This window comes from Balaenoptera physalus, assembly GCF_965194825.1.
Source record: "Balaenoptera physalus genome assembly, chromosome: 13".
NCBI classification, from domain to species: domain Eukaryota; kingdom Metazoa; phylum Chordata; class Mammalia; order Artiodactyla; family Balaenopteridae; genus Balaenoptera; species Balaenoptera physalus.
Window position 1 is genome coordinate 63,099,991 of NC_138892.1, and position 9,744 is coordinate 63,109,734.

Consider the following 9,744-nt stretch of genomic DNA (forward strand, 5'->3'; position numbering starts at 1 on the left):
TATTTACCCTTGTGGTGAGGCCAAACGCTGAAGTCAGATTTTCTATCATGAAGAGCCAGTCCCCTACTGGAGTGCCATCAACATCTGGCCTACCCAAAAAAGAGTACCCATTAGGGCCAGAGACCACTCTCTTTGGGTCCTCACTCCAAGCTAGGAGCACTGAAATCTAAGGCACTGGGAATGGAAAGAGGCTGTCTATAAGGCAGGAACCAGGGAAAAAGGCATGCAAAGGAAAACTAGGCTCTGACAATGAAGAGCTCTCTACATTTTTCATATATTAGTCAGGTTTAACAAAAGGAAGTTTAATTTGCATCTGAGTTAGAAAAACAAATAGTTCAAATAAAAGCAAAGAGGTTTCAGGCACCTGAAAGGCCAGAGTCCAAAGGGCTTTACCTATCTGCTTATTGCCATAAGAGTATTTTCTGAAAAAGTTATACCAGTTGGCCAAACTTATCTAAAAAGGCACGACCTAAACTCTGTGTTTTGTTATTTCTTTTTACCTCTACTAAGACTAAGGATGCAAGGGCAGGAAAGAGGAGGGAAATATATCTTAAAATATTTCAAAATTTTACAATCAATGAAATATTTTTTTAAAAACAGCACAAGATTCCATGTTCCCTTATTCACTAACCCAGAAAGTTAAAACCTTGTCTCCTTCCTCACCCACCTACCCCCATTCATCAAAGGCCCAGATTAAATAGTTAGATTTTAAAAAAAGGATAAGTAAGTGAGGAAATCAATGACAGTTTATGGAAACTTACTTAGACCCAGAATTTGACATTTGAAAAAGTCCTTAGAAGTCTCGTCCAACTTCTCAATTTCTACATGAGAAATCTAGGCCCAGAGAGGTGAAATGACTTGCTAAAGGCCATGAACTAGTTTTGAGAAGATTTTTTTCTTTATCTACTACTTTCTTTTCCCATGAACTATTTGTGGTAGCTTGAAAAATACACATACTAAAGAAGGAAACTATAAATAATAAACATGGTGAATTATGGTAGAGTGGGGATTTCTTACTTCTAGTCTACTTTTCTTTATATCATATCATGTTTTGTTCCTTAAACATTCTAAATTTCCCAGTAGAAGTTACAGGCTACTGATTCTACTTTTTCCTATTACGTAGCTGTTCTGAGCTACAACAGAAGCACATGGGTAAAGGGCCATTTTATGTAGACAACGTCTTAACTAGTTTTGCCATTCAGACCTAAGATGCCTCCACAACTATAGCTAAATCAAGAGATCTGTTCGCCTCAAGTCTTACTTCTGTCCCATTATTAAGACAAAGAAACAGAAATTTCTTCCATTACTGAAAGACTAAAAGGCAATTTAGTTAACGGCAGTTTATAAGACAGTTTTGTTAATAAAGGTAGTTCAGTTAAGCTTTATATTTGTAAATATATAATTACACAAAGCCTTTTCACCCTTCATCTGGAAACACCTATGGATTTAATTCTTTAAATGACATCTGTCAAATGGGGGATCCCTAAAATGGTATCTGATGTCAGTCTTCAGTATTCAATGGCTAATTACTTGGCCATTGGATTAACTGGGGGCTCTGCTTCTTTACGTGTTGCCGAGTTTCAAAAGATAATCGTGAGAAAGAAACCCAAGGTTTGGTCAAACATTTGTTAGGGAAATTTGAAACTCTTGGCGAAATGAAGATTGGTATTTCTCTCACTCATGCTTCTTACTAGCAGGAATAACAGAATTGACTCTATGTAAGAATCAGCGCTCGCTGAACCCAGACAACTGTGTAACAAGGCTACAGACCTGGTCTCCTCATTGGCCCAGTTTGGTTTACTCTATTCTATTCCTGTCCCCAAAGGCTACGATCTAATGTCACAAAGGGGGCTAGGTAAGCAGACAAAGCCATCATCTCCATTATATTAACAACAGGCTCCGTTGATGCTGCAATAATAACATCGTCTTTATATTTAAAGACAGAATTCTGAATGGGTGAGCAAGAGTCTACAGGGCTGTGCCATCTCTCACTATGCCATCTTTCTTGTACTCTATTAAACAGTCCCATTTCATGTATGTCCCCCCCCTTTTGTTCATCAATCTTTTTCTACTGTCAAATTAGAAAAAGGAGCCAAAAACAGAAGTCTTATTAACAGACTGAAAAGTGCCAAGACCCATAAATGACCCTTAGCAGCAATTAAACCAAAGAAAGAATCGCCGTAAACTGGAACGGAAACAAAAGGCTAACTACTTCTCCAAACTCGGGCAAAGACACAGCTCTTTCTCCCCATCTCCCCTCCGCCTGTTAGGAAAGGGGCATCTGAAGCTGCTGCTCCTCCTCCTCCAACTCACTTTCTGCGTCAAATAGTACGGGTCAAAGTCCTCCAGGGGAACCGCAACCAGGCCTTGGGGGATGTCCCCATAGATGAAAGGCAAACTCTTCCCCGCTTCCAGGTCACTGTTTGGCTTGGGCTTGCTGTCCTCGTCATCTTCCCGATGACTGCCATCGGCCTTTGGCGGTTTCTTGAGCTTGCTCTCGGCAATGCGCCTCTCAATGTTGGCCAGTGACTCAGGGGTGAAAGGCTTGAAACTATCAGGGCCTGGTGGTGCGAGCAGCCGCGCTGCCATCTTCTCATCCTGCAGCAGCTTCGTTAGTTATGCTGCGTCCAGGACAGGTCAGCTCTGGAAGAAACGGCAACACAGACAGCATTAATCCATCGCTGCTCTAAAAAGAGGCCAGACCAAACCATCTCACTCTCAACCTTTATTCACAACCTTCGCAACATAGAGTTGCTTCCATGGACATGGTTATTTTTCTCTTCAGAAAGTCTGTGGCATGGATGGACGAGGCAATGCCCATAACCACCCCTCAGGGGAATGAGCAGCCAAGGAGATCAAAACATGGGAGTCTCCTGAATGGCTAGTTTTTATTATTGACTTAGATGCAGCTCACAGTTAGTAACCACGTACAGCTACAAAGATACATTCCATACCCTCTATGCTTAGTGAAGTGAGTCAGACAAAGACAAATACTGTATGATATCACTTACATGTGGAATCTGAAAAATACAGCAAAAACTAGTGAATATAACAAAAAAGAAGCAGACACAGATATAGAGAACAAACTAGTGGTTACCAGTGGGGAAAGGGAAGGAGGAGAGGGGCAATAAAGGGATTAAGAGGTACAAACTATTAGGTATAAAGTAGGCTACAAGGATATATTGTACAACATGGGGAATATAGCCAGTATTTTATAATAACTATAAATGGAATATAACCTTTAAAAATTGTGAATCACTATATTGTACACCTGTAACTTATATAATATTGTATAGCAACTATACTTCAATAAAAAATAAAGTGATTTTCTTATAGACAACATTAAAAAAATATATATTCCATACCCTCGAGTAATTTCTATTCTAAATGAATAAGGTATGTTTAACATGACCGAGAGGCACCTATTAGCTTTGGAATCCTTATATGCTCAAGTCATCTTCCTTTCCTAGAACTCTGCTCCCTAAAGAAACACTCTTTTTCCAAGGACAACACAAGGGTAAACTGTCACTCTTTTCAAATTTCAGTTTCTGAAAACACTAAACCCTTCAAAACTTTGGAGGCACAAAAATATAGATAGAAATGCTTCCATTTGCTTTGGCTCTTGTGTTTCAAGTTCTTCTTCAATTCACCAAGGTTTGTAAAATCCATCCGGTATAAAAGTCCAGAAGTACCTGCTCTGATGACCAAGCTCATGCCAGGGACAAACACAAAGCGCTTTTCTTCACGGAGAGGGCAGATATTGCTCTACGTACCTCCCACTCAGCAACAGGAAAAGCAAATGGGAGAGGAATCTTAGAGACCTTCCTCTGATGCACCAGCCCTGCAGCACTGCAGGGTGAACGACAGCAGAAAGGCCCCTGAGCGGGGCTCGCGCCAGAAGGACAGGAAGTGAGAACTGAATCACAAACCAAATCCCTTTCTAAACAGAGAAACTGAAGTAGTGCCATACTAGAGCCAAAGACTTCTAAGCATGGTATTTGAAAAGCCCATTTTCATTTATGTTTATACAGAGTCCTAGGTTATTGAAATACACACCTTGGAACAGGGGGCTCCCTAATGTCAAAGCAATGTGAGTCTCCCCATGAAAGCTTTAGGGCTTCACTGGCAGTTCATCTGGTGCTTGTGGTGCTGCTTCTTCCTTTTGTTTTATGAGCTTCACAAAGACAATCTGGGAAATTTTTTTAAAGGCTAAAAACAGTTCTTTCCCTCCTACTTAGCCCTCAGGGTCCACTCCAAGGCAAGCATCCACAAAACTTGAGGCTCCTTAAGAGACCAGTAATAGAGTCAACTCTAAGTAATTTGGGAGTGAAATACCCAAGGGCTCTTTTCATAAATACACCCGCAGAGAGCCCAGATTTTTCCAGTGGTGGTGACGGCTGCGAAAGGCAGTGTGTGGTATCCACATGGGCTGATCAGCTCGCTCGGTTACAGCCTGGCACTGACGAGGCCAGAACCACAAGTCAGCTCCAAGCTGCACGCACACAAAACACCATTCCTCAGACCATGGGGTCGAAGAAATCCTTTTCATGTATGAAGCATGCGATTCTAGAGCTGCGAGGGATGTTATAGATCCAGTCCATTTCATTTTAAGAATTAGGAAACTTGGGAGTCTGAAGAGATGAGGCAACGTACCCAAGGTCACAGGGCCAGGAAAAAACACACAAAGAGCTCTGACTCCCCCAACTCATACTTCTTTTATTCTGACAAATATCAGTTACCCCTCTGCCTGTCCCAGCCTGACTCCCATTACTCCCCAACGGGAACAGTCTGGTTCAAGTAAATCGCACGCAAATGCCAATGGTTTTACTGATCTAAGACTTTACTCCCATTGTTTCCCCCAAACCTAAAATTCCTTTCCTCTTATCAGTCCCTGAATTGCCTCCCATAAATCCCTACTCCTCCGAAGAATCTTCCCATCAGCTCCAGCCCTTACTAATTATTTTCCCCTTGTGAACTCCTACAGCTTTATCGTGATCTCTTAGCTAGCATTTATCACATACTTGCTATGTTTCAGGTATTGTTCCAAGCACCTTGCTTGTATTAACTCATTTAATCTCCAGAACAACCTATGAGGTAGACATTATTATTATCCCCTTTTAACAGATGAGGAAAAAGAGGCACAGAGTCCTAACGGAGCTTGGCCAAAGTTACACAGCTAGAAAATGGCAAAGTCAGGGTTCAAGACATCTTATTCACACTTGCCTTGGCTCTCAGTCATTGTCCAACTGCACCACATAAATCCCTAGGGGCATGAGTGGTGCCTTAAACTTCTTTTGTATTCTTCTCACAGAGAATACGATTATGCCTGGAACCCATAATTGGTCCAAGTACTTGGGACTCCTTGGTTCCCACAGCCACACTCATCCTCAACCCTGGGTCACCCTCTGGGTCACCCTACTTAGAGGACAGAGAATACTGCAAGAGGAAGTCACTGCAGATGCTGACAAATTCTTGTAACCTGACTGTACACACCTGGGCTCTTCATAGGTAAAGCCATCCTAGGCTAAGTCCTCTGCCTTTGTCTCTGCCTTTGTTTCCTCCTGCCTTCTCCAAGACCAGGTTCCCTCAAAGATCATGGGTCTCCATCACATTCTCAATCTTTACTTTTCCCCTCCTACTTCTGTATTTTCTCCCTTTACATCTTCATCCCCCACCCCCCACTCTCTCTTCATTTGGCTTAAGCGATCCTGGTTCTCTTCTGATATCCTGGTTCTATCCTGGTTCTTCCCCTACCACCTTTTTCTTCTCTAAGCGCTGGTTTTCTGCAATCTCTCTGCATCACTCCTTCTTTTAGGGATCTCATCTACTCAAAATAATCTGTATGTGGGTGATTTTCAGATTTCTGTCACAGCCCTGATTGCTCTTCTGAGCCCCACAACTGCCTGTCACCACTTCACAATTAAAGCATTTAAAACCACTCATCTTTTTACTTCCAAGACGGAGTCCTCCACTTGGCTTTCTTAATCCTGTGATCGGGACCATCGTTTTTCCAGCCATCTAGCGTGGACCTTCAGTCACCTTTGCCCTGTCATCCTTTGCTGTCCTTGCCCAACCAGTCACCAGCCTCACTAATTCTTCTTCCTTCAGAGTTTCCATTTTCAACCTAATTCAGGTCCTACTGCAATAGTCTCCCACCTGTGGACCAGTCCTCAGCCCACCAGGCACATCTCCAAAGATCCGTTTCCCTAAAAAATATGCTTCCATTATGTCATTTTCCTCCCTCGAAGCTACTGGAGTTACAGAACAGAATCCAAACTTCTGCCATTTCACTGCCATTCAAGGCTTTCTACAACCTTACACTTCTCAGATATTCATCTACAACCTTATACTTCACAAACATTCTTTTCTACTGCTTCCCTGCAAGAACATCTATTCTGGCAACTGGTTTTTGTTTTAATTTTCTAGTATTTTTTTAAAGGTAGAACAATAAAGTGTATACAAATCTTAAGTGCACAGATTAGTTTGTAATATGTATACACCTGTGTAACCACCACTTAGATCAAGATACAGAAGATATGTTTCCAGCACCCCAGATGGCTCTCTTGAGCTCCCCCATCAAAGATCACCACAACCATCCCTGCCCAGCAAAAGCTATTCTGACATCTATCACCATAGATTAGTTTGGCCTTAGCAGAAGATAAAATATACTCTTCAAAATCTGGCTTCTTTCATTCAACATTATTTCTGTGAAATTCATCTTTATTGTGTGTGTAGCAGTAGTTCATTCTTTTTATTGCTCTGTGGTATTCCATGTATGAACGTACAACTTATTTACCCATTCTACTTTGCTGGACATTTAGGTTGTTTATAGTTTCAGGCTATTATGAATGAAAGCTGCTAAGTACCTTTCTGTGCATGCCTGTTGGTGGCCATATGTGCTCTTCTCTTTTCAGCATATAGACAGGAGTGGAATGCTGGGCTCAGAGCATGCGTTTATTTAGCCTTAGTGATACTTCTACCAGCAAGATAAGAGCGTTCCAGTTGCTCCACATCCTCACTAACACTTGGAAATGACAGCCCTCTTAATTTTTACCCATTCTAGTGAGCATATATACAGTGATAGCTCATGGTTTTTACATAATTTACTGAGGTGGAATTAACCATTTTAAAGCGAACAACTCAGTGGCAATGAGTACATTCACAACATACTGCAACTACCACCTCTATCTAGTTCCAAAACATTTCCATCACTCCAAAGTTAAACCCTTTACCCATTAATCAGTTTCTCTCCATTCCTCTCCCCTGCACCCACCTGACCCCAAGCCTCCCTACCCCCCAGCTCCTGGCACCCATCAGGCTGTGTTGTGTCTTTATAATCTATTGATTGATCTATTCCAGAAATTCATATAAATGGAATCATACAGTATGTAACCTTTCATGTTTGGCTTCTTTCATCCTCATTGTAGCATGTATCAGTTCTTCACTCCTTTCTATGGATGAATAATGTTTCAATATATGTCTGTATCATAATCTGTTTATTCATCCATCCACTGAGGAACAACTGAGGGGGGAGTTCTTTCCACTTCTTGGCTATTGTCAACAGTGCATGCACATGTACTTATTTTAGTTCGTCCCTGGTTTTTTTTGATGTGGACCATTTCTTTTTTTTTTTTTTAATAAATTTATTTATGGCTGCAGTGGGTCTTCGTTGCTGCGCAAGGGCTTTCTCTAGTTGCAGCGAGCGGGGGCTACTCTTTTTTTTTTTTAATAAGTATTTTAATTAATTTATTTATTTTTGGCTGTGTTGGGTCTTCGTTTCTGTGTGAGGGCTTTCTCTAGTTGTGGCAAGTGGGGGCCAGTCTTCATTGCGGTGCGCGGGCCTCTCACTATCGCGGCTTCTCTTGTTGCGGAGCACAGGCTCCAGATGCGCACGCTCAGTAGTTGTGGCTCACGGGCCTAGTTGCTCCGCGGCATGTGGGATCTTCCCAGACCAGGGCTCGAACCCGTGTCCCCTGCATTGGCAGGCAGATTCTCAACCACTGCGCCACCAGGGAAGCCTGTGGGGGCTACTCTTCATTGCGGTGCATGGGCTTCTCGTTGCGGTGGCTTCTCTTGTTGCAGAGCACAGGCTCTAGGCACGCAGGCTTCAGTAGTTGTGGCTCGCAGGCTGTAGAGCGCAGGCTCAGTAGTTGTGGTGCACGGGCTGAGTTGCTCCACGGCACGTGGGATCTTCCCGGGCCAGGGCTCGAACCCGTGTCCCCTGAGTTGGCAGGCAGGTTCTCAACCACTGCGCCACCAGGGAGGCCCTGATGTGGGCCATTTCTAAAGTCTTTATTGAACTTGCCACAACACTGCCTCTATTCTATGTCTTGGCTCTTCGGCCGCGAGGCATGTGGGACCCCAGCTCCCTGACCAGGTATCCAACCCTCACCCCCTGCATTGGAAGGCAAAGTCCCAACCACTGGACCGCTGGGGAAGTCCCTTAGTCCCTGTTTTTAATTCTTTTAAGTATACACGTAGGAGTGGAACTGCAGGATCACATGGTAACTCTAAGCTTTATTTTTTGAGGAAATGCCAAATTGTTTTTCCACAGAGGCTAAACCACTTTGCACTCTCACCAGCAATATAAGCAAGGTTCCAATTTCTTTACATCTTAGCCAACACATATTTTCCTTTCATTATTATTTTTTTTAACAGCCATCTTAGTGGGTGTGAAGTGGTATCTCACTGTGGTTTTGATTTGCATTTTTCTAATGACTAATTATGTTGAGCATTTTTCCATGTGTTTGTTAGCTCACTGGAGTTTTAATTTGCTTTTCTCTGACAACACTGAGCACCTTTTCATATGTTTATTGCCCATTTAGAAATCCTCCTTTGTGGAATGCCAGTTTAAATCTTTGCCCACTTTTTTCTAGAGTCATCTGCATTTTCTTATTGATTTGTGGGAGTTCTTTGCACATTCCCCATACAAGTCTTTTGTCAGATATATTTCAAATATTTTTCTCCTTTTTACTTTCTTAATGGTGTCTTTTGATAAAAAGTAGTTCTTAATTTTACTGAAATCCAATCCATCAATCTTCCCTTTCATGTTTTTTGTTGTTGTTGTTATAAGACATCTTTGTTTATCCCAAAGTCATGCAGCTATTAGCCTAAATTTTCTTCTAGAAGCTTTTTTGTTTTACCTTTCTTATTTAGACTTCATATAATCTGGAACTGATTTTTTAATATTGTGCGAGATAGAGGTCAAGGTTCATTTTTTTTTCTACATGGGTCTCCAACTGACCCAGCATCACTTAATATACGGTCACCGTTGTTTTCGTTGACTCCTAAACACACTTTCATTTTCTTATTTTAAATCTCCTGAAGTCTTTCTTTCCTTCTCATCTAAATTCCATTCATCTCTAAAACCAGCTTAAATTCCTCCTCCTTCTGAGGACTAAAAATAAAAATAAACTTTTTAGATTTAGAAGGAATTTAGAGACCATCTAGTCCAACTTTCCTTAACTTTACAGATAAGAAAATTTAACAGTAAGTTAAGTAAGAGAGGCTGAGTTGTCTAACTGCTAATTGGTGACAGATGCAGAGCTAGGGCACAGGTCTCTTGGCCTCCAATATAATACTTTTTCACTATGCCACACAGTCTCTTAGGCAATGCACCTCATCCATCATAACAATAAATGTGACTTTTAGCCCTGAGAATTCTGAAAGAGATTGAACCAGACTCAAAGTTGGGAGAAATCGATGATTAGGGCTCCCTTCTGTTGGTCACCCAGGAATATTAAG

General features: G+C 41.8%; 1 protein-coding gene across 3 annotated transcripts in view; it reads right to left on the minus strand.

Moving 5' to 3' along the window:
* Positions 1-5,940, minus strand: part of SCN8A (sodium voltage-gated channel alpha subunit 8) — a 121,900-nt gene extending 115,960 nt beyond the window's left edge. For all 3 annotated transcript variants that reach the window (XM_082421284.1, XM_082421282.1, XM_082421283.1), the window contains exon 1: positions 2,314-5,940. In XM_082421284.1, coding sequence (XP_082277410.1) covers positions 2,314-2,589 — 276 coding nt within the window. In that variant the 5' untranslated portion in view covers positions 2,590-5,940. The remainder of the gene's footprint in view (positions 1-2,313) is intronic.
* Between the last annotated feature and the right edge of the window lie 3,804 nt (positions 5,941-9,744).